This window comes from Cynara cardunculus, assembly GCF_001531365.2.
Source record: "Cynara cardunculus var. scolymus isolate 2C chromosome LG 14, CcrdV1, whole genome shotgun sequence".
In the NCBI taxonomy this organism is placed as follows: domain Eukaryota; kingdom Viridiplantae; phylum Streptophyta; class Magnoliopsida; order Asterales; family Asteraceae; genus Cynara; species Cynara cardunculus.
The window spans coordinates 11,204,244-11,227,699 of NC_037541.1; the positions used below are offsets into that span (position 1 = coordinate 11,204,244).

General features: G+C 33.7%; 3 protein-coding genes across 5 annotated transcripts; all 3 read right to left on the reverse strand.

Annotated features, from left to right (window-relative positions):
• Positions 1–626: 626 nt before the first annotated feature.
• LOC112526349 (tRNA 2'-phosphotransferase 1) lies at positions 627–7,364 on the reverse strand. Of its 2 annotated transcripts, none has more exons than XM_025136626.1 (8): positions 7,053–7,364; positions 5,079–5,192; positions 4,164–4,311; positions 3,543–3,632; positions 2,377–2,431; positions 2,160–2,282; positions 1,691–1,747; positions 627–983 (listed from the first exon to the last, which is right to left on the reverse strand). In XM_025136626.1, exons 1-8 carry the CDS (start codon positions 7,253–7,255, stop codon positions 844–846), a joined length of 930 nt encoding a protein of 309 aa, XP_024992394.1. In that variant the 5' UTR covers positions 7,256–7,364; the 3' UTR covers positions 627–843. The 2 variants fall into 2 exon arrangements, 1 of the variants encoding a protein (XP_024992394.1); XR_003070591.1 differs by having other exon boundaries at positions 958–983; positions 1,691–1,761.
• A 1,161-nt stretch (positions 7,365–8,525) lies between these two features.
• On the reverse strand, positions 8,526–11,359 carry LOC112526913 (40S ribosomal protein S13). The gene is made up of 5 exons (XM_025137355.1): positions 11,250–11,359; positions 11,091–11,163; positions 9,861–9,999; positions 9,583–9,769; positions 8,526–8,730 (listed from the first exon to the last, which is right to left on the reverse strand). The coding sequence occupies exons 1-5, from the start codon at positions 11,270–11,272 to the stop codon at positions 8,697–8,699; spliced, it is 456 nt and encodes a 151-aa protein (XP_024993123.1). The 5' UTR covers positions 11,273–11,359; the 3' UTR covers positions 8,526–8,696.
• A 1,985-nt stretch (positions 11,360–13,344) lies between these two features.
• Positions 13,345–18,363, reverse strand: LOC112526895. 2 transcript variants are annotated; one of them, XM_025137330.1, is made up of 7 exons: positions 18,270–18,363; positions 17,598–17,807; positions 16,313–16,407; positions 16,124–16,204; positions 15,415–15,490; positions 15,242–15,334; positions 13,345–13,725 (listed from the first exon to the last, which is right to left on the reverse strand). In XM_025137330.1, exons 2-7 carry the CDS (start codon positions 17,770–17,772, stop codon positions 13,547–13,549), a joined length of 699 nt encoding a protein of 232 aa, XP_024993098.1. In that variant the 5' UTR covers positions 17,773–17,807; positions 18,270–18,363; the 3' UTR covers positions 13,345–13,546. The 2 variants fall into 2 exon arrangements, with proteins under 2 accessions (XP_024993098.1, XP_024993099.1); XM_025137331.1 differs by lacking the exon at positions 18,270–18,363 and adding an exon at positions 18,112–18,238.
• Positions 18,364–23,456: the final 5,093 nt, after the last annotated feature.

The following is a 23,456-nucleotide window of genomic DNA, read 5'->3' on the forward strand; positions in this document are numbered from 1 at the left end:
CCTGTTAAATTCCCTCTTTTCTACATAACTATGCAAGCTAACCGGTCCTAAACCTAGTTTGCTATCATAGTCGTGTGTACCCAAATACTCCTATAAAATCAGTTGATGTGGCTTATTTTTATTCTTAATAGATCAAATGAGTAATGTTTTTATTGCTTATCAAAAACGAAATAGGGTGAAAATATACTTAAATGCATCCGCCTTTTAGATTGTTTTATTAAAAAAGGTAAATACTATTTTGATAATATAAAAGATCTTCGGTGTCAAACGTCTTTTACAGCTGTAAGTCCTAACCAAGTTAGAGTCACCACTCTCACTGAGTAATATTCTCGATCATTGCCAACTGCACATCTTTCAATACATTATCATTGTTCAAACTAACATCAGTTAGTTTGTTTTTAAGTTTGGGCCAACCTGCCCACACCTCAAATAATCCCATGGGACTGTAAAGATAACAACCACGAAAATCTCGGTGGCCCTGAAAATACTAGAACCGGTTTTCCGTCATTAGTGAAGGTTAACATGGATCCCAATCATATCTTCAATAGTTCATTGACCCAGATCACTTTTCAGGAAACAATACCAAATACTCATATATGGCAGCTAATAAAAGCTTGTATAAATGAAGAAAACAAAGTAAGAATCATTCTTTTAAAAATTAATATAATTGACATGTTCAAATTGCCAAAGTTAAGCTACAAAATCAGGTTCATAGAATACATATTTGTAATTCATGGCTAAATAAAGGCTAACCTTCTGAGCTCGAGAAAACGTCGATTTAAACCCTTGTAAAGAAGAATATCAAGGATAATAGCCGAAGATAGCGAAAAGGTCACAAAGGGTTCAGGTGAGGTAAGTCTCGATCGGTATAAGCTTCCTATCGGGCCATGATTCTATCCTCTCGATATATTCAACAGGGACAACACCATCAAAACCTTCAGTCAGGATCACTTTGTTGTCCGATATGTAAAGCTTCATCCCCCCTGCAAAAACCAAGTTCATGAAAGATCCGAATCTGATTTATGCAAATCACAACAGACTGTAGTTTTGATCTAATAATGTTGTCGTTCTTATTTATATGTCCGAAGTGGTACACCTTTTAATGACCAAATAGAAGAATCCTTGTTAACCAAAATCGATAAGTCAATTACTTCGTAATGATGACGAGAGCAAATGGGTAATTTTATCTTAACACCACTAAAACTTACGCTATGTTTGGCCAACTAGCTGATAAGCTGGCTGTTAACTGAATAGCTAGTTTCTAGCTAATAAGCTATTTGTTAGTTGGTATTTGGTATTTGGTAGTTGATAAACTAGTCATGTTTGGTAAAAACTAACTGATAATGTAAAATAAACTACAAGGACACGTTGAAAAATAATTGGAAAATACAAGGGGCATAATGAGAACTGGAAAAAAATGGAAAAAATCCTTGAAACTTATTGAAACACTACTTCAAGTACCTTTTAACAAAGTTAGCTTATGACTAATCAAACGGGCTTTTTCAAAGTTAGCTTATGACTAATCAAACGGGCTTTTTCAGTAGGCTACAAAATAAGCTAGTTAATGACTGCCAAACATGGCCTTAAAAGGAATGGGACATACAAAGTTGATCCATAACGGAACTTATTGCAATTCTAGTGACCCAGAGAGTATAAAACTTTGGCCTGATTTCAAGATGTCAAAGAGTACCTTCAAGAGCTTTTCTAACATCAAGAAAGATCAAGATATTGACATCCCTCCTCATACCTGCATAGTGAATTCTCAAAATTTATGGGCAAAAGTTATCAAGTTATCCATCATGATATGTAGCGACATTGCATGTAACTTGGGGGCAGGTTCAGTTGCAAACTTAAGTTCTGTTATCAACCGGGGGCAAAGGAGAGCGAGCCATGTGTCCCAAACATCTTGAATGGTGTAAAAGATTTACGTTCATTATTCATGATGAATGGGAACACATGGAACATGTGTGGGCGCTCTCCTTTGTCCCCCCATTCATGACGGGAAACAGGTTTGCAGCTGAACTTTTCTCGGTAACTTGTGATTAAAAAAAAGGAAGATCATCAGCATATTCAACTTCCCCAGTAACTTCAAAGTTCAAACTGATGATAGCTTATGAGTTTAAACAAAATTACAAAAGTGCAAGAATAGAGACACTTACCGCTAATTACTTCACCATCAGTTGGTAAACCGCAAGAGAAATGGACATGTAGCCTTTGCATGCGTTTGAGACCACTTTCCAAGATCGATTTTAAATTCTTTTTGTAGGTCCCATGTACACAAACTAGATATCAAAAACACAAAAGAGATCAATAAAGAAACAAATGAGACAGGACTTGAGATTAATTGTAAATGTGTCTCGAGTAAAACGTAATTACCAGGAAATTCTTCAGCTGAAAGGATCGGTTTAAGTAAACTTTCCGTCTCAACCAACTGCCAACCAAACAGAATAATACTTGTGAACTGAAGGGAACTACATAAACTCGATTGAGTTTGATAAAACAGAATTTTTGGGTATGAAGGTTTGTAATAGAAAACAGATACGTAATCAGAAAAACACGAGGGACGGAACTGACAAGATTCAATAACTTATCTTAAGTTACACAGTATATAAAGCTTACTAATAATAATAAGAGCAAATTGCATGGAAATGCAACCTACTTTGGTCTAATTCTTATTTTGTAACATACTTCCAAAAGATTTATTTGATACTTCCTATGTGATGTCTCGAACATTTAGGTACCTAATTTACATACGAGAATGCATGAAAATGCAAAGTACTTTGGTTTGATTCCTATTGTGTAACGTACTTTGGTCTAGATGTTTGAGATATCACAATTAAGATACCAAAATGGAAGGTTTTGAAAGTACGTGACACAAATAGGAATCAAACTAAAGTACGTTGCATTTTCATGCACTTTGCCCTAGTAATAATAATAATAGCTCAATTGTAGTTATCTAGAAGCCAAACTAAACCGAGTTGCACTTGCTTAGGCTCCTTTATCTGCAAATCATGCTTTAAAAGCACAAATTCAGAAAATCAAGATACAAGATGATAACACATATTCCAATTAACGTCATCACTGGCGTTTGCTTCGACACAATGACTACTGGATCTTGGTCAAAAACTATAGAACGTTAGTTAAGGGAGCTCACCGTTATCTATTAATGCAACTTCCCACTCTAGAAATAGAGAAAGATGTAAAATGAAGTTGTTAAAAGCATCCAGTATATATAGTTAGGCAGATACATAGAATGTATAGCTGATTATGCAGACAGCTACGGATCATAACTGACAGCCAGAATAGATGTGTACTGGTATTCCTCGGTGGTTTGAGAGTTAGGATAGTTAGAAGGGAGATTCAAAAAAATATATAAAAATTAGCAAATAAACCAAACCAAATGAACCCAGTAAATCCCACGCTATATATATATATATATATATATATATATATATATAGCAAATGTAACAGGCAAATCCCACTTAATTATTCATAAGGCAATCCTAAATCTTTTTAGTTGTAACATTAGAAGAATGCATTACCGTCACTGTATGACCTTGGTTTGCACGGATCAAAAGCTCCCCATTCTCTTCAAGCAAGCTAAACCGCTGCTTATTATCCCTTATGACTGCCTAAGGTATATTAAACCAGAGCAAGAAAAAGTTAGAACTAAAAATAAAATTTTATCGAATTAGGAGAACCTACCAGTAACTAAAATAAATAAATGAAGACTGAGAATTAGTCACGAAACATTATCAAACACATTTTCTGTGACACCAATCTTTATGGCTTCGAAATATTTAGGATAAATGGATGTCAACAGTTGCTAATAAAAGGAACCTATGAAACTAAGCAAGTAGAGAACTCCTTGTTAGAATTTCCAATAAAAGGGATCCAGTCTCCTTACTACCCCAACAAGTTAAAATACTAATAAAAAGAAGGAATGAGAAGAATAGATACAGGGGAAAGGAAGAAAACACAAAAGAACTTTTAAAAGAAGGCATCACCATCTGTACAAACAGTTCTGTTTCACTAGATGTTTTTCCCCCTACCATGTTATTTTCTCATCTTTAACACAACAACTAGTTGAAAATACTTGGTATAACATCTGTTGATGCTACATGCTGAAAGAAAGAAAAAGTGAGCACAGAGGCACAACAAACCTCCTTAATATCATCAACCGTGTGAGAACTTATTGGAACATTGGCGAAAGTTTTCAGGTTGAGTCTCAGTAGATCTTGAACCTTGACATACCCATCGCTCCTCATATTTAAGTTCAGCTGAGAAGCCATATGCCTCAAAATTCGGGTCCTGAAATTTTTACCAACAGAAGTTCATATCATCTGCTAACTCTTCCCCCCCCCCCCAAAAAAAAAATTAAACCCCCCAAAAAAAAAAAGACAAAAGAAAGAAAGAAAGGAAGTCTTATTTCTAGAGTCGATGTTCATATCCTAAGATTTAGGATAAAGTACCTTAAGCAGAAACTGGAAACACACCTATTATTTTGATATAAAAAAAGCTGCATCTTTTGCAAAACGAACAAAAGAAAGCATTCCCTTTAATCATCATTGCCCAGAAAAAAAGACCTTTTTAAGTGAAGTCATCGGGGCAGAGTTAAAGAGAAATTTTGATCTTGTAACCTGCGGCAAGCAGTCTATTTGTCCACCCCTTGCATCAATAACTATTGTCTATTTAATTGCATAAGTTCAGCTGATAATTAATATTAACTAAATATTACATCAAAATTCTAGGTACTGCTTCTCCTTGCCTTAAGAGTGTATTTAATTGCTGTTTGCATTTTTTAAGCTTTCAGCATAACAGAAGTGGAGTTGTAATCTCATCTAGATGGATTGAGACTGCTATCTTGACTAAAGTCTTACATTGTTTCATCATTTGCAAAACAACTATCAAATTTCACATATTCAACAAAGAAACTGAGTTGAGCCACAGAAAGATTTCTAACCACACTACAATGATGAACCATGAACTTGCCTTCCATTACCAAAGTGAAGGAACAAATTTGAACAGAAGGCTAAGAAGTACAAAAATGAAGCTGAAACAAAATGCATTATGCTTACAAGAGCCTTCCAAGAGCATCGATTCTATCTTGTCCACCACCACCTCCACCTCCACCTCGCCCTCTTGACCTTCCATGGCTTTCTTTCGTTGCTGAACCTCTTCCTCCACCACCACTGCCACCAAACAATCAAATTATTATGAACAATTACAGCAAACAACCATTTAGGATAAACAACTTTGAATTAATCTACCAGAGAACTTTCACTATGAGCTTCTGAAAATTAGCCTAGTATCAACACCAAATACCTTAACGTAATCAGCTATATGTGCATATATACTAAATCAAACGGAGTCTTTACTTCATTTAATCAATTTTATTAACTTGTATAATTCACTTTTTTCGGCTCTAACCACGCAAACTTTATGGTATTTTTCTTTTCATCTTTGCTCACCCAACTATAGCTGAGAGATAATCCTAAACCTAAGCTTCAACTAACTAGCTTTGTTCAACAGAAAATCCATTAATCAACCAATCAGGATAGTTGGTGCATGTATGTAAAAAATCATTTAAAAATGCGATTAGTGAATATGTGGTTCTATATGCAAGCTTGCATATAGAACATAACCAACTTCATGGTTTTGTAAGAAATAGTGTGAAGCAATTCCTCTATTTTTCTTTCCTACTTTAGCCTTTCAATCTATATATCACTTGCTACAAATTTTAATTTTTGAACAGCAAAAATGAATATTTATCACAATTTACAAAATCTGAACCTATCAAGACATTTGACCATAAAGCCTTCGGGGCACAACTTTTAAGAACTTGAAATAGGAGAACAAAATCCTGACTCGGGTGACAGAATGGGTATCGTGGAACAACCAGGTAGAGACCTTTGTGGACTTCCTCCATCAATGGGCTCACTCGATTTTGGAGAATCACCAAAAAGGAAAAACAACACATTTGATCTTAAACTCCATGAGAGACCCTGTAACCAGAAATATATTTTCCGGGCTTTTTGCTGGTTTCATCTCTTTGACCTGCCTCTATGTTGTGCTCTACTTTGTACCATATATGAGTCTCTACGATCCCATTTACTAGGTCTCAGTTCTATTCTGGTAATTTGGTAACATTATCAATTCAGATGAGAAACAATTTAATTCAGGTTCGTATTAACAATCATAGTTAACTGTTTAAAAGTTACTCTGGGGTCACCTTTCATAATTTCCATTATGTTTCATCTTTTGATCTCAGTCATCTCGGATGAGGTCTTATTAACAATGATAATGAAAGGATAGATTTGCAGGTAACACAAGATATCTGACCATAATAGAGCCTTTGGTACTGTTGTATATTGTAAAATATGTTCCTACTTGGGTGCTGTTAATTAAATCTTAAATTTGCTTGTTTTAGTTGGGCTTACAGCATTTTGTAGCCATTGATGCAAACCGTAATCTTCTTGAATTAGAGGTGAAGAATGCATGGCTTTCAGTGGATAATATAAATCCATTGCTGAGGCTAACAAGTTTGACATCTGAATATGTAAGAGTACATGACTGAGAAACTAAACAGGTTGAACATACATTTATCATTATCCTCTTTTAATTTGTTTTTGCTTTTGGCTTTATGTATATTGATTATGAGTAAGGATTTGAATTCACTCTCTTAATTTTTCAAGTTCATTTGGTTATTTACTTTTGATGTATGATTTGCTAAGTTTATATCTATTAAGAAGATGTGGTTTTTATCATAAACAAGACAAAGGGGGAGAACCAGACAAGTCGGGTATTTCTACAAACACTTGGCATACATAACTAATGGACTCTAAGAACTGTGTAGGCAAAGCAAAAAAGAGAACAGAGTAGACAAAAAGTAAAATATACACCTTGGAAATCTAGATTTCAAATAGACACCATTTTCAGTACTTATCGGTATATGCTCATAGTAACGATCGTATTCATGACTGTCGTCTCATTGTTTCCAGAAAACGAATTCTTTAATTGATTTTCGGAAAGCTGACTACGGAGAGAGGTACCTTCTAGAAGAACGAGCAGAGGTAGAGAAGGAGGAGCTTCCATGACTGTTTTTGGTGTAGTTGATGGAATCCATGATCGATGTTAGGGCATGAAACTTGAAGAGTGAAGAGTAGGAAGTATAGTATGACAGAAATGGAACTGAAGAAGAAGAACGGAAGTGGCGCAGGGTTCCGAACGTACCGCTGGCGAGGCTTGCAAACATCGGTGGTCGGCGGTGTCGCTTTTGTCCGGACTCCGCCACGTGGTGTGGATATCCGATGCACAGAATTGGAGGCGAACTGGCGATGGCGGTGCTATTTCTTAATCGCACCAATTCCGAACCCTGAAGTATTAAATATTGACATTATTGGACCTTTCAGATTTACGAAAATATTGATTGGAGCAACATGTAATATTCACTTACATTCCGGTCCCTCTCACACTTTCCATCCAATTCACCGTTAAACTTATATTAAATGACGAAAATAGCCTTGGAAAAAATTCGTTTGTAAACAGTTGAAAATTGTCATTTTGATTATACACAGATAATGTGATTATTAGTTGATGAAAACACAAACTGTATGTAATTTTTAACAAGTGTTTCATAAAATGGTAATATTGTCCAAAGTTGACATTATACATAAACAACAAGAGACACATCATAATGATATATGATAGGGGTGCACATGGATTGGGTTGATCGAGTTGAAAACATTTGAACAACTCAAGCCAATGCTTGCGATTTGAAATATTCTAACCCAACCCAAATCATACGGGTTGGTCAGGTTGATACTTTGGTATATTAAAATATTCTTTTAACTTAAACATATTATTTCCCTACTCGTAATTTCTTTTTCATCATCAACCATTTGATACAGCTTACCTGTACTTCTTACATATATCACATTCAGTTAATTTTCTCAATTTACATATATATGTTCACAGTTACTGAACATATATACAAATCGATTACATAGAGATGTGAATAGATCATATATATATATATGAAGAGCATACGTGATAATGTAATTGTCTAATGTATATATTAATAGAAATTCAACACCCATATTAAATCTAAAAAATAAAAGAATATCAAGTTTATCGTGTTGGGTCAAGTTCAAGTAATAATAACTCAATACACACGATATGAAAATTTTACAATTCGATTAGACACCATATTGCTTCAAGAATCCCCTTCAAAAAACAACACAACGGAACCCATTTACCATTCTCATTCAAATTTGTTAACGTGTTCTAGACTTTGAAATATTTTAATTGAACCATCCGATTTCTATTTGTCAGTTGCTTTTCAATTGTCTTTTAAGTCCAATTGCGTTGACTTGCTTTTATGTCAAAATCAAGTCAAATCATGCATTGAGAATATCTTAAAAGGGAAATTAGTACCCCAAAAAAGACCCATCACCCAACTTAAGCATAACTGGTGCCAAATAAAACCACCACAAGATCTCCTAGCTCCAAAGAAAAGAAACAAATAAATAAAAGGCAACTAAATGCATTACATTGATACAAAAAACTCTCGTCCAAATTATCATTTAAAAGCACCATGGTTATATTAAGCCAGAAAGACTAAAATCTTAATGCAAGATAACAAATATAAAAAACACCCACTTCATTCCTCCAGCTTGTACAAAAATAGATCTTTTCTAGGAGACGAGAGTGCTGGCGGTGGTCGACTCGCTGCAAGAATAGCGACATGTTGTATGAGTACACATGTAAAATATTTCATCTATTATACAAGCTAATGGGTAAAATTAAGAAATTAAGCAATGTTTCACAAACCAGCAGAAAGCTAGCTGTGTTAACTGAAAAACTAGCTTATTAGCTAAAAAAACAATGTAAAACGACCTAAAAGGACACGTTACAGAACTAATTGGAAAAAAAACCTTAAAAGTTAGTTCGGTCTGGGCTTTCCCAATAAGTTCAAAATAAGCTAGCTTCTGCTTATAAAACAAGGCCTAAAACTCTTATTTCAACATGCCTACAGAAAATGGTGATGACAGAAGGTGGAAGAAAACAAGGCAATTAAGAGGGTACATTGATGTAATAGACACGTAAAGTGCAATAAGCAGTTGCTACAAGATCGGGTTCAAATTTCTAGCAATTATAATAGTCACTATTCAATGACATTTATACACAAGGAGCGTCACATTTAAAACTTTGAGTGCAGCTAACTCAGGTTTGTTATGGAAAGATACCAAGGAGAACCGAGTATTTGGGCAGAAATATCAGAAGTTCTCCTACATAACTAGTATTCATTATTGTAGTAGTGTCTTTAGCTTTATTTTTATTGTAATCCTAAGTATAATTCAAAGCCAGTTTCTTCATTTTTTAAGATGGACAACTTCTAGCTATAAATAGTCTTTACAGTTATACAGCAAAGTGGTTGTTATTGATAGAGTAGAAAAAGGCAGACTCACATTCCTTGGGCATAAAACAAGTGACAGATTCAATCAAAAATTAGATGGGACAAATATGCATGTAAATTGACTAACAATAAGAAAGGGACATTTAAAAAGCCAAGAAACATACTATTTCCAGACAGGTGCCAGCTTCTTGGTCTTCTTGTAGTAGCGAGCGAGACGGTGGATCCTGCTCTCAACAAGAATCAACCTGAATTTGGAATCCTTGTCTTTCCTGTTCCTTTCCAAATGCTTACGGATGGCAACTGCTTTCTTGATAAGGTGGTACAAATCCTCAGGGATATCAGGAGCAAGCCCTGTCAAACCAATAATCATGATAATTAACCTACTGCCTTCTAAGCAAAAGTAATATCAATGAAAAAAGAATCAAAAAAATGAAATGCATACCATGTCCCTTCAATATTCGCAGAATCTTACTTCCAGTTACACTGTTCACCTGAGCAATACCATGAGAATCCCTAAGGATAACACCAATCTGGGATGGTGTTAACCCTTTCTTTGCAATTTTACAAATATTTTCCTCAACCTGAAGGATAAAGCAAATGAATTAGAATCAATTAACTAACAACAATTAAACAAGCATTCTAATCCATTTCACCAATTCAATTGGAATGTAGAACACGTTAAAATATGAAAATCCTATTTAGAAGCAAGAAAGCGATCTAATCTCTACTTAAGAAATTAAAATTCAGCAAATAAGCGATCTAATCTCTACTTAAGCAATCAAAGTTAATTGAACATGCAACCTGGTAAACACAATCGAGACTACATAAGCTGGAAAGCAAATGTCTGTCTGCTTGCAAATTCTAACGACAACAGATAGAAATAAACGATAAAATCAACTTGTTAAAATCTTAAGCTTTGATATTTATAATCAACAATGTTCTCTATGTAATTTCATTTAAACATCTGTATTCTCAACCATACAACAGAATTTACAGTGATAAATACACAACAAAGTTGCAATACAAAGTTTAAGGCATATTATACTCTCTATCATACCTGTAGACCATCACCCTTTTTAAAGTTCAAACTTGATACTTATACATTCAAATTTAAATTTGACACTGATTTCAGCTTTATATTTGTTGATCCTATTTAATAGTTATTGTGTTCATATCAATGTCTTAAGAACCAAAAAACTATCATCAATCTCATTAATTTCTGAACAAACTTATCAACACTTGAAAGCGGAAGCGAATATATAATCGAACAGTTTAAAAATGCATATACTTACAAGTTCATCACTTCATAACATAAATGAATGGGAACAATTAAAAGTGATACATCCTACAGTATAACATAACCTATATGAGTTATTAACGTTCAGAACAGCTCGACTTGCTCATTACAAATCAACCATTACTTCACATTGCTTGTCCAAAATTGATCATTTTTTTTCAAAATTTAGTGCTGATTCTTTTTCTTCTCTATTACAGCAAAAACCAATAGTTATTTGCAACGAAATCTATGTTAGCCAGTTCAAAAGTCAATAACATAACTCTAATCAACACAAAAAACATGGATAGACATTAAATTTTCCCATTTAGATTCATCAATATTTATATGCATGATTAAGACTACGGTAAGTTTTTGGTAAATGCAAATGTTTCTTACATCTTGAGATGAAATCTTCAACCAGCTCGGTGGACTCCTCTTGTATGGCTTGGCTGATGCCGAAATACCCTTACTGTTCACCAAAATCAAATCACGAAGCGAAATCAGTAAAACATACATTCATACACACATCTATATGCAGATAGAAATAGAAAGTACCCTCCGCTGTGCATACGACCCATGGCGACGAAGATGGAGAACTAGCCGCTGCGTGCTGCTGCTCAGACGACGGCTTCAAAACCCTAATGCAAACGGGATTCGGATGACTGGGCTAGGTTGCTATTTATAGTTTTTTTTTAATTTGTCGCCGGCCCAATTTGATTGGGCTTTCTCGAATACATGCATCATGTATGTGTATAGTTTGGGTCATGTAAGACATTTCATAATTTGGGGGTGTTCGGCTATAATAGTGATGGCTAAAAACTGGTTTCGGGCCGGTTGGTTTGGTCCCAATCGGTCCAAGATTTTTCATAACCGGTCATAACCGGTTTTGGTCGAAAAAGTTGAGTCCGGTCAAGCTTTATTGTAATCGGTTATGGGCCGCCGGTCTCGGTCATTAAAAAATATTTTTTTTATTTTTATTTTTTAATGATATATATTTTTAATACATTATAAAATTTGTAATTGGGTCATTCAAATACACTTTAAAAATGCATTTTATTGTAATTAAAATTACATTGTCTTATAAAATATAGCGAGAAAGCGATAATTGTAAACGTTTTTTGCGTTTTTATGAATCGAGAACTTGGTATTTAGAAAGCAAAAAAGGAGCCAAAAAGGCTAGTTTTTTTGAAAAATAACGGCTACATTTTTAAAAAATCGGGCCGGGCCGGTCCATAACTGGTCCCAATCCCGGTCGGTCCCGGTCCCACGAAACACCCAAAATCCATAACCGGTCCCAGAGTTCGGTCCTAAAACCGGTCCTGAGCCTGGCCGGTTTGGCCATCACTAGGCTATAAGCAGATGGCTAAAAATGGGTCCCATGTTGGTTTGGGTTGGGTCTAAAATCAATCCCGGTCCCAAACATTATTTCTGTAACTGGTCCTGGTGTGTAACCAGTCTTGGTAGTTGGTACTGCTTCCGACAAAAAACCCAAGACTTGGTTAAGATGCATTGTAACAAGTTCCGAGAATCGGTCCCGGGCCAAACCCAAATCGGTTCCACTTTTTTTCATAGAAAAATCGATTTTTTACGTATAATTTGCTTTGAATTTAAAAAAAAATACAAAAAGTGTTATTATAATACACTTTTAAATATGTAATTTGGTCAATAAAATACACTTAAAAGATACGTTTTATTATAATTTGTTAAAAACGGAAATCAAATACGAGCCGAAATCACATATTATAGTGAGAAGTGTAAACGTTTTTTTGTCCTTGTGAATTGGTATCTTCCCCATACATCATATGATATATACATTGTGTATAAAGGATCAATGGGACAAAGAAATAGTAAAAAAAAAAGGTTATATGACCGTTCCAACAACTATAAAAACGTAATATTTTTTGAGAAAATAGGGTCAGTCCCGGGCCAAGCTTATAACCAGTCCCAAACTGCTCCCGTGTCAGGGCAAACTTTGTTTTCTGATGAAAAATGTAACTGGTTCTTAACCGATGGTCCCGATCAGTCCCCGGTCCTCCACGGGTGCCGAATCCATTTGTTCTATCTCTAGTCATAAGTGGCATGCTAGTTGGGCTGTTTGGGCTGTTTGGGCTTCACCTAGTAGACAAAGTATATGCAAATACACATGAGGTTCTATCAGTTACTATTGGTTGGATTGCCTTTAGCAATCCTAATAGTTAAATATGAATTCTCATGTTGTTATTCAATCACTGTTGGGGCCAATTATTGGAGTTTAAAACTCATTTTAGATTGAGCCATGGTTATAAATAATTCATTATGGTCTCGTTATGACGCGTTATGGTGTCAAGACTTGGGTTTGTTGCTGCGTCATGGCTTAACTCTAAGGCTTGACTTGCATTGTAACATGTTATGGTGTGTTACAACACGTTATGACACGTTACGATATATGAATTTAATTTGTTTGAAATTATTATTCAGAACACCAACACATACAAGGGAGGGTGTGTGTGGGGGTGTGCCGCTTTAGCGCACGCCTTGAAAAACGTTGTGGCCTCGTCTTAACTTATAAGACTTGAGACTTGATTTCGCCCCCACGTCACGTCTCACATCATTTGGAACCTTGAATTGAGCATTAAATCATCAGATATATACAAAAATTTCACCAAAGAGCTTCAAATGGTAACCGTCTACTGTAACGGTGTTCTTTGGATATGTTCTCCATTTAAGAAAAAACATTCAACAACCAAAAAAGAGCATGAACTCACAAGGCATCGCATTGGTGCTACTAACACGAAAACGTCAAAAAGACACTAGCACGACTACTTCGGAATGTAATACAACGCCACATAAGCAAATAACTGTTATACGGTTGATTACATTATATCAACTGCTCTAACCTTTTTTATTTTTCCAGCTGACGTTGACGAACCAGATGAGGGTTCACCTGCCGTTACCATTGCTCCATCGGATTCCCAAGGATTCGTCCAAGGTAGCATCCACCCGTCCCAAGCTCCATGATCGTTCCATCCTAACCGACCGTAAACATTGAGCCCTATAAACATAACAAATAGTTACGGTTTAGGACAACTTCTTTTAAACATTTGGTCACCTAATATTTATGGTCATTTTTCATTTACCACTTCGGGTTTGTTTGCTAGTAGCTTAACGGGACTCACAACTTATTCAGTCAGTCATATGACTGTTTGGTAGTGACTTAATGATGTAGAAAATGACTTATGTAGTAAGATTATAGGGCAGAGCTTACGCAAAAAGCCACGTTTTTTACGCACCTGCCCCTCCTAATTAAAAAGAACGCTCATTTCATCTATAAAAAACCTCTCTCCTACAAAAAGTTTCTCAATCTATACAGACAGATTGATCCACACGGATAGTTTATCCATATAGGACTTATTGAAACCAAACAAACAGACCCTTAATCCATACAAGGGGGTGAAAAATGATAATTTCAGTCATTTAGACCGTCCGTTAAGCAGAAAAGATCAAACAACAATTGGTCTTGATCCAAATAAGACGTCTTAACAAGAAAAGATAAAAAAAAAATAAACAACGCTTGAAATGCACATAAACATGAAAATCACCCTTCTACTAAACCAGGTCAATTTGACAACTTGAGGTAGCCATGGAATTCATCTTGATAATTCAATTACTCGTCAAATTTCTGTAGAATGTTTAATTATATAAATTTGAAGTAAGAAATAAGGTTGTTTGATCCTTAAAGTTTGATAGACTACTTTATAGTAGCATTCCTAAAGTTAACTCTTGATATGTTCTTAAAATTACACATACCATAAGCAATGAACACAAGTTGTTTCTTACACAACAATTATTGTGGTTATGGAACAGGGAGTGGCCAAAACCTAGCTAGTTGAGACTATTCATTAAAAAGGTTGGATTCCAATGAGAATGAAAGTTATGGTCAGAAGGGTAAGAAGGAATCTACACTCTCGGATCAATTTTGATTGAAGATCAACACTGATTTTGAGCACCGAGATGCACCGGATCAATTCCCATGAGAAGCACAATTCATGGGTTGGAGTGAGATTAAAAGTGATCAAGGGTCAAGATTCTTTCTTACGCTTCTCACCTTAACTTCCTATTCTCACACGAACCTTCGTCCATTAAATATAAAGACAACTTTACTGAAATAAATGGGCAAATCTTTTAACTTCAAATTGAAAACCCCACAAGACTTGTAGAGTTTGTAGGAAATCCTGGTGCTAAATTTGAAGCACAAAACCAAAATTTGAAGTAAAAGAAACAAAGGCTTGTCCAATCAAAATATAAACCTTGCTTTTAGTCCCGATCGAGTACACTATGAAGAAAGAAAGGGTATATAAGAGCTTTAACAGTTCGATACACTGATAGGACTAGATCCGCGAGAAGTTTTTCCCACTCAGATCATGTCTTGTCCTGTCCCAGTCTAATGTTGCACTAGACATGGGACAAGAAGTTTTTGGATGGTCAATTTCTCAAACCTAGATGATCAACCAATGGACGTCTATGAAGCAAGATGTATATGATTATTTCATCATAGTTGGAAAGATTACCTGCATTCTCAAGTGAATTGAACCCATCGTTCCAACCTGGTATATGCTTGTCGGCATTGACTTTCCAATTTTCTTCAAATCCGTCTAGTTCATCTAAGTAATTCATTCAGACGATATAAAATGCTGATCAACTCAGCAAAAAGAAAAGTGGAACTTCACGAAAGGAAACATACCCTCATTAAGATTATGTAGAATTTGCAAGGAATCCTCTTTGCCATTCGGGTCACGTTTTTTTGTCAATGTATGACCCTTCACAAGCATAACAACGAATTGAACGATTATTTTTTCTTAGATAAGTGAGCTTGTTACCTTACACTTGTCTACAGCAGTGTTGTACGTAAAACCGAAATCACCAAGAGAATGGCGTCTTACTTGCCCAAAAGAGCTATATGTATATAGGAACAGAAAAAGAAAGGGCAAAATGCATCAAAATGAAATAAAATTGGCTTTAGTTCCTATTTAGTGTCAAAAGAACTTTTCTTCTGGATCGATGATGTGACAAAGTTTCAAGAAAAATTATTTATACCAAACCTTCTGATCATGTAACATTTTTATGACATGGATACTCGTTTAAAAAAGGGTTACAACGTAGTGGACTATAAACTTGTCATCCACGTCATTAAAGGTTACAAGATCAGCACGTTACCTACCAATCAAAAATGGGTAAAAAAAAATTAAATTTCGTAGCATTAAATAGGAAATTTTAAAACTTTGTTGCATTATATAGAAACTAACACAAACTATGTTACATTTTGATGCACTTTGTCCAAAAGGAAATGACACCAAAAGTTACAGAACTTAGATTTTGCATATATTTTAGAAATTCAAGCAATATCTTTGGATGTCTTAATGATTGAACAAATCAAGGAAATATAAGCATACCTTCTCATGGATTCCTCTAGAGATTGTATGCAATGCTTGACCCACAGTCTTGTCTTCTTCTTTGATTTCTAGAAGAACTACCTGCACACACACAGGTAAATATTGCATTTATGATCACATAAAATCTATTCCAAAAAAAGACTTGCAGAGAAAAAAAAATAAACTAAAAAGTAAAATAAGCAATCTCACCCCATCGTTACCCGTCCTTTGGCCAATAGAAGAACTGTAGTAGACTCCATCAACACCACCATATGCCACTCTCCGGAAGCTGAAACTTTTGGACTCTATAGACGATTCAACGGCAGATCAAAATGGATTCAAGAAACATAACATATAAGGGAAAATCAAATCAAAACCGCAAATATGTTACAAACATGTGGACCATTTTTCATGTGTTGTTTCATATACGAAACACCACATGTGAAACATGCAATGTTCATATCGTTCGAAAAGGAAAAGGCAAAACCATGTTTCATACATGAAGTGCACGTGCACGCACATGCACACACACGCACACAAGGATAGAACACATAAAACAGTATGAATCATAGTTTAAATCAAAATCATTAAATGGTTTGGATTGGTTTTCACAAGTTCGTAACGTATTTGCAGTATTTTCACTCTATATAAAGGATATAATTACGAAGGACCATTATCTTCAGCCAAACTACTATGAACCTTAAACAGAAGCAATCATTTTGCAGTTAGGAAAAGGTAACCAATGGGAAGACACTTTGGTCTAACCGGTTCAGAAAGGGCAAAATGCATCAAACCAAACCATAAAAATGCTTTTTCACCATATTTATTTAAAGCTTCATATTTAAATTCGTGTAACTAACTACAGATAAACATAATCAAATATTGTATAAACATCTCATTTTAAATATAAAAAATCTAAAATATAATTAAGATAATCATTGAGTTCTAACAGATTTTTATATAAAAATTATTAAATCTAAATTAAATTACAATAAAAAATTTGAATTACAAAAATTACACAAAAACAATAACTTTTAAATAGTTAATTTGATACTAATATTGATATATTTATTTTCAAAATTTTATAATATTTTCAAATTTATATTTTATTCAAAAATAAAATCATTATCTTTTTCTCAAAGCCACATAAAAATCGTATTAAAACATCCACAGACGGAATAAAACGTAACAATAAAATCAAGATATATCTCATTGTATTGGACGATTAGTCGATTACCCTTCTAAAGTTCTAATAGATTAAAAAGTGTATATTTATATACACAAGCGGTCCGGACATCCGGTTGCATAGACCGCGAAAAAACCCGTTCACACTGTAACCCGTACTGGACTGCCCGGTTTGGCAATTTTCCCGACAGGACTGGACCCCTAAAAGCGTTCCAGTTTGGTTCAGTCTGACAGGTTTTTGTGGTCTATGGTTCTTTTGAACATCCCTAAGAATGATAAATAGAAATTAGTTATCGAACTGTATTTGTACCATCAGAACTGTGAACTGGGGTTTTGCTGACCACTCCTGTGTTAGGAACTGAATTCTTGCCATCATCATCTAATTCCTCAATCGTTATCTCCCTTTTGGACCCGACATCACCATCAAATTGCCAAGTGAAGAATGGATCATCGAATGGATCTTTGCCCCCAAATAATTTAGACATATTCCACTAAAAGAACACTAAGCAATTCAGGAATTCTACAAACATAAACATCAAAACATCTTCGTTATAAAACAACACGATTATAATTATGTATGTTTATATGCTCATACTCCATGAGTCCATGAGTACACTTCATTCAAAATTAGCAAAAATTACCAAAGCAATTCGATCGATCAGGCTCAAATTCAAACCATGATCCATAATTACAGTGATCATTGGCAAAGATGAACAAAACAATTCGATCAATCGGACTCGAATTCACACCATGATCCACAATTAGAGTTCATTTTCAGAATTTTTAAAATTGAACGAAACAAATACGATCAGTCGGATTCTAACCTCTGAAAATGAAGTACGAAACAAAAAACAAGATGAAACCCTACATTCCAACTTCCAATTTGATTGTGAAAATTTTCAGTTCAATATAACTTCAAAGATAATCAGATTGAAAAAGGAAAGCAGGTGACACACACGTAAATTTCAGCTACAGAACTTACATTGAAAGCAGGACTCCGAGTGTGCGTGAGAGAGATGATGAGAGAAGAACATTAGCAACAGAAGCTTCCAGAGAAGTCAGGAGAAGAAGGATGAGACCTACCGACTTCTTGAACTTTATTTTTTTTAATAATTTATTTTATCCTGATATAAATATTTACATTTTTTTTCATAATTACTAAAAGGGTATTCGTGATATGTAGCGAGATAAATTTCAATTTTAATGTTTAATTTTTATTTTTTGTTTTTATTAATATAATATGATTTTATGTGATTTTGAGAAAGCAATAATATTTTTATTTTTAAATGAAATATAAATTTGAAGATAGCATAAAATTTTGAAAAAAATAAATCGATATTAATATCAAATTAGTTATTTAATAGTTCTCGTATTTTTTGTAACTTCCTTAATTCAATTTTTTTTTATAATATAACAAAGTAATTTATTTTTAGTTTAACAATATAATTTTTATAAAGATAATAATTAAACATTCTGTTAGAACTCAATGATTATCTTAATTATATTTTAAATTTTTTATATTTAAAATTGATGTTTATCATATATTTGATTATTAAAAATGGAGCTTTAATAAGTTGTATTTACGTAAAATTACTTGCAATCTTGAATTTTAAGTAATATGCATCAATAAACAATACTTCATGCATAAAAAATGGTTTTTAAAAGTTTTTTGTCAAATGCTTTATAATATAGTATAGCTAATAGGATTTTTAATTTTTATAAAAACCTATTTTTTCTCTCTTGTCCATGTCACTTTAAACCACGGTTCTAAAATAATTCGTTATGTCCTTGTTAAGGCATCAAGGTTTCATTTTACCGCCACGTTAACCTCTATGGTTCCATACTTCCGTTGTAACGTGTTATGGCCTGTTGTGACGTGTTACGACGCGTTATTTTGTAAGACAAGTGTTTTTTTTTACTTTCTTAAAACATATAATTTGAGAGATAAATGATAATTATGTACGACACTTCATACTTAAATAAATATTAAAAGTAAACATAAAAACTGAAACCCTAAATTAGTAAATCCATAAGATTTAATCCTGATTTTACACTCTTGATATATAAAAAATCTTCTTATAAGCTAAAATATATTTGATACTGGTTTTTCTTTCATTTTTTAGTTTTATGACTTTATATGAATTTACAATGATTTATGAAATCATTCAAAACACTAACACACACAAGTATACATACGTATATGTATACATATGCTGCCTTAAGGTAAGTCTTGAGAAACGTTGTAGTCTCGCTATAACTCGTAAGGCTTGAGGCTTAACCTCGTCATCACATCATGTCTTACGTCATTCAGAACTTTGCTTCAAACTCATCAAACTGAGAGCATCTCTAACAGATTCTCCAAAATATAAAAAATAGATGTTTTATTCTCTATATTGCTCCAACAAATTATATATAATGTTTCTAAAATAGAGAAAACATGAAGGGAAAAAAACTCTTTAACTTTTAAAGAATTCTTTAAACCTTGATGTTGGAGAGAGAAATTATTATTTTTTTTCATTCGCATCAATGAGATTGAATTATTATTATTTTATATAAAGTTTTTTATAAATTATATTGGGATGATAAATTAGAGAATATTATAATAAAGTATAATTTATGTTAAAATCTCTAAAATAAAAAACTTGTTAGAGATTTTAACTTTCAGTTCTCTATTTTAAAGAAATTATAAAAAAACTGTTCGAGATGCTCTAATTTGTAAGTCTCTTGTATTTTTCCAACATCAATAATATATATATATATATATAGGTGGTTTGCATTTGATCATTCATCTCTCTCTCTCTCTCTCTATATATATATATATATAGGGGCCTAATCAAATGAGAACTAATTAGTTTGTGGTAACTGTAAGAACCAATATTAACCACAAATCAATAGATAAATTAAGAAATTTATAATTGTGGCAATTTTGAATTAAAATATTAATGCAAGGATATTTTTGGTATTTTAAAACTTTCCTCCCTCCTCTCTTCTCTCTCCGGCCAACGTCCTCCGGTGATACTACAATTGTATCATAATGCATCATATATGTGCTTGGGTATCACATTGATGTCGTTTGTGTGGTCGATCGAAGATGTAACACAGTGGTATCACTATRCATCTTATRTATGATTAKGTATCACAATGTATCTTTTGTTTAACATAGTCAATATTTTTAGGTATNCACCGGAGGACGGAGGCCGGAGAACGGTGGCCGGAGAGAAAAGAGAGGAGAGAGGAGAGTTTTAAAATACCAAAAATATCCTTGCATTAAGATTTTAATTTAAAATTACCAAATTTATAAATTTCCTAATTTATCTATTGATTTTAATTTAAAATTACCAAATTTATAAATTTCCTAATTTATCTATTGATTTGTGGTTAATATTGGTTCTCACAGTTACTACAAACAACTTAGTTCTCCCTTGAATAGGCCCCTATATATATATATATATATATATATATATATTAATAATTATAAAGTCAATAAAATAAATTAAAAAAACTAAAAAAAAATCATTTCACACCAAATTCAAGGTAAGAACCAATGTTCTTGTGTAATAACTTAAAAGGATGTAAGGTTCTTATAAAAAACATCTTCAATAGTAGTTTTATAAAAATCTACATTTTTACTTGTAAAAACCTCCCATTAGAGATGTCCTCAAAGCTCTGATATTAGACGTAAATATGTTATTTATGGATATTTATTTTGGGACAAAAAAAGTAATGATTTGGTCTACTTGGTTTGCTCGGTATTGTGGATTTAGCTTATTTTATTTCAGTGCGCTATTAAAAAACAGACTGAAATTGTCTATACTTTGCTTTAAGATTTTTTTGTATTAAATACAGTTCAAGGATCAAAATCATAACTTACTCCATGTCAAGACCAACCAAACTGGAAAGTGTCTATACTTTGCTTGGTTTCAAATCTTTTGATAGGAGCTCTTAATGATCACATCTGGTTTTAAATCTTCAAATAGGAGTTTTTGATGATGATATAAGATTTAGGTAGCAAATTATAGATAGAAACCTGTAGTAGGGGAGATGGAGACAAGGGAAGGGTAACAAGTTGTGAGTTCTATTAACGTTTCCTACTTTGTTTGTCTACCTTCATACTGTAACATCCAATTTCTAATATGCCCAATTATTTGCTTAGTATATTTAATTATTGGGTTAAATAGAACTTATGATTTAGTGGGAGTTTGGGTCTGAAATTTTAGAATTATACTTCTTAGGAGTATATTAGAGGATTTGGGAAAATTTTACGTCAAATAGATACGTAAAACGGATTTTCTTGGGAGATATTTTATGGAATTTTTTTGTTGGATATTATAGATTCTCTTTATGATCATGTAGGCAAAAACCTCATAGAAAACGGAGGTCCGAGCGAAAAGTTATGAATATTTTAAGTGTTGGTAGTAAAAATGGGTACCTAGTCGGGCCAACCCGGCCTAACTCGAGTTTTAGCATTATAAATTGGAGTTTTGGCCCATTTTTCATGTCATCTAAGTCCAGAACTCACACACACACACTAGAAGTGCGATTTTCACACACATAGGCTTGATTCAACTCAAATCAAATAAGAACTACAAGATCTTTGAAGAATTTGATCATCAAGTAAGGTATAATCTATTTTTGCACTTGTTCTTGCTTGGCATTCTTGTTATATGGATTGCATGTTGAGTTAGAGTTAGGGTTTCATATGGGTTTGATCTTATGTGTATAAAATGAGTGCATTTTAGTGTTTTTGGCTTGAAATGGTCATTAGATTCAAGAGATTATCAAGATTTATGCAAGTTCATTATATGAACTTTGACTTGATTAAGTCAATGATTTGGGAGATAATATAAATGATAAAATAAAGGTTGTATTTTGGTTGTTTATGTCAAATATGTTATATTAAGTTGAGATTCAGAAGTTGGAATGGTTTGGAATCGAAATGGTTTGAGAAAAATATATGAAAATGAGAATTTCGACTTTTGAATGCATCAAAAGTGTGCAGACTTTGAAAATCTGTATAAAATAGTAGAAAAATCCAAAGGAGGTGAGGATAATTTCATTAGTTAGATATTTGAGTCTAGTTTGTTTCTTATTTTATGATCAAGGCATGAATTCGAGTTTAAAATGGGCAAAATAGTTCTGCATGCAGCAGCTATACATAGAAATTTAGGTAAAGTGTTCAAATAGGATATGTGTATATCATGAGTTTCTTATATTAGTTGCTTATGAGATTTTGTGCATTTACTCCAGGGGGTAATTAAGACATATTTTGATACTTTGGAAGCAATCTAAATGTGGTAGATTGGACTTGCTTTGTGAGCTCAATTCGGAGCTTTTCGGTATTATACGGTTGCCTGGTGAGTTACATAGTTAATAGTTACATATTTATTTGAACATATATATTTCAAATGAATGTTTTGGTCTTGAATGGAGTCACACGATCTTAATTTGTCTTTGATTCCGTCTCTTGAGTTGATTCCTTATTACTATCTCGGTACATCGGTTTGCTTTCTGGATCCGGACTTGTTTGTTTTGTTCCTTGAGTTGTACGCCATAGTACGGGTACTACTTCGTGAAGCATGCCTGAAGTTTATGGCGAAGTCAAGATCCCGGGTTGGACGGGTGAGACTTTCTGTGGTTGTGAATACTCATTGCTCAGAAAGGAGGAAGAGCAATGAGTAGGGAACCTTGGCACATACCCGGTAAAGGAAGGCGGGCAGTGCGAGGTTTCCTGTAATGTATGATTCTGACTCGGACTTTGGCATGAGCCCGAAAGGTGAAGGACGGGGGGATGCACTGTCCTCGTTATGTATACCGATTCGATCTCTTGGTTCTTGATATTTATTGATAATTCTAACGTTGCTGAATATATTTGGTTGTTGATCCTGTCTCCTTGTTGTATTAAGCATCAATGATATGATATACTATGGTGATTTGAATATGGAATCCTATGATCTTAGCATCCGGTAAGTAATTGTTCACTCGGTTTTCTTGTAAGTCTCGGTTTGCATCTGGATGATGTTTTGAACTATTTTATTGATAAGAGTTTATTATGTATGTTTATAAATATGTGCGATATTGATATGTAATACTTAACTATTTAACTCACTAAGTGTTGGCTTACCATTTAAGTGGCAACCTCTCTCAGGAAAGGAGACGGATAAAAAGAAAG

Coding starts and splice junctions, on each gene's coding strand:
- LOC112526913 (XM_025137355.1), bottom strand. CDS start 11,272: ATGGGTCGTATGCACAGCGGAGG. Junction 10,000..11,090: donor TGAAGATTTCATCTCAAGAT/GTAAGAAACATT, acceptor TTTATCCTTCAG/GTTGAGGAAAATATTTGTAA. Junction 9,770..9,860: donor GCGAATATTGAAGGGACATG/GTATGCATTTCA, acceptor TTGGTTTGACAG/GGCTTGCTCCTGATATCCCT.
- LOC112526895 (XM_025137330.1), bottom strand. CDS start 17,772: ATGTCTAAATTATTTGGGGGCAAAGATCCATTCGATGATCCATTCTTC. Junction 16,408..17,597: donor CCCAGTTCACAGTTCTGATG/GTACAAATACAG, acceptor AATCGTCTATAG/AGTCCAAAAGTTTCAGCTTC. Junction 15,335..15,414: donor TCTACATAATCTTAATGAGG/GTATGTTTCCTT, acceptor TGAATTACTTAG/ATGAACTAGACGGATTTGAA.
- LOC112526349 (XM_025136626.1), bottom strand. CDS start 7,255: ATGTTTGCAAGCCTCGCCAGCGGTACGTTCGGAACCCTGCGCCACTTC. Junction 3,633..4,163: donor CGGTTGATGATATTAAGGAG/GTTTGTTGTGCC, acceptor AATATACCTTAG/GCAGTCATAAGGGATAATAA. Junction 1,748..2,159: donor TGATGGTGAAGTAATTAGCG/GTAAGTGTCTCT, acceptor TTCACTATGCAG/GTATGAGGAGGGATGTCAAT.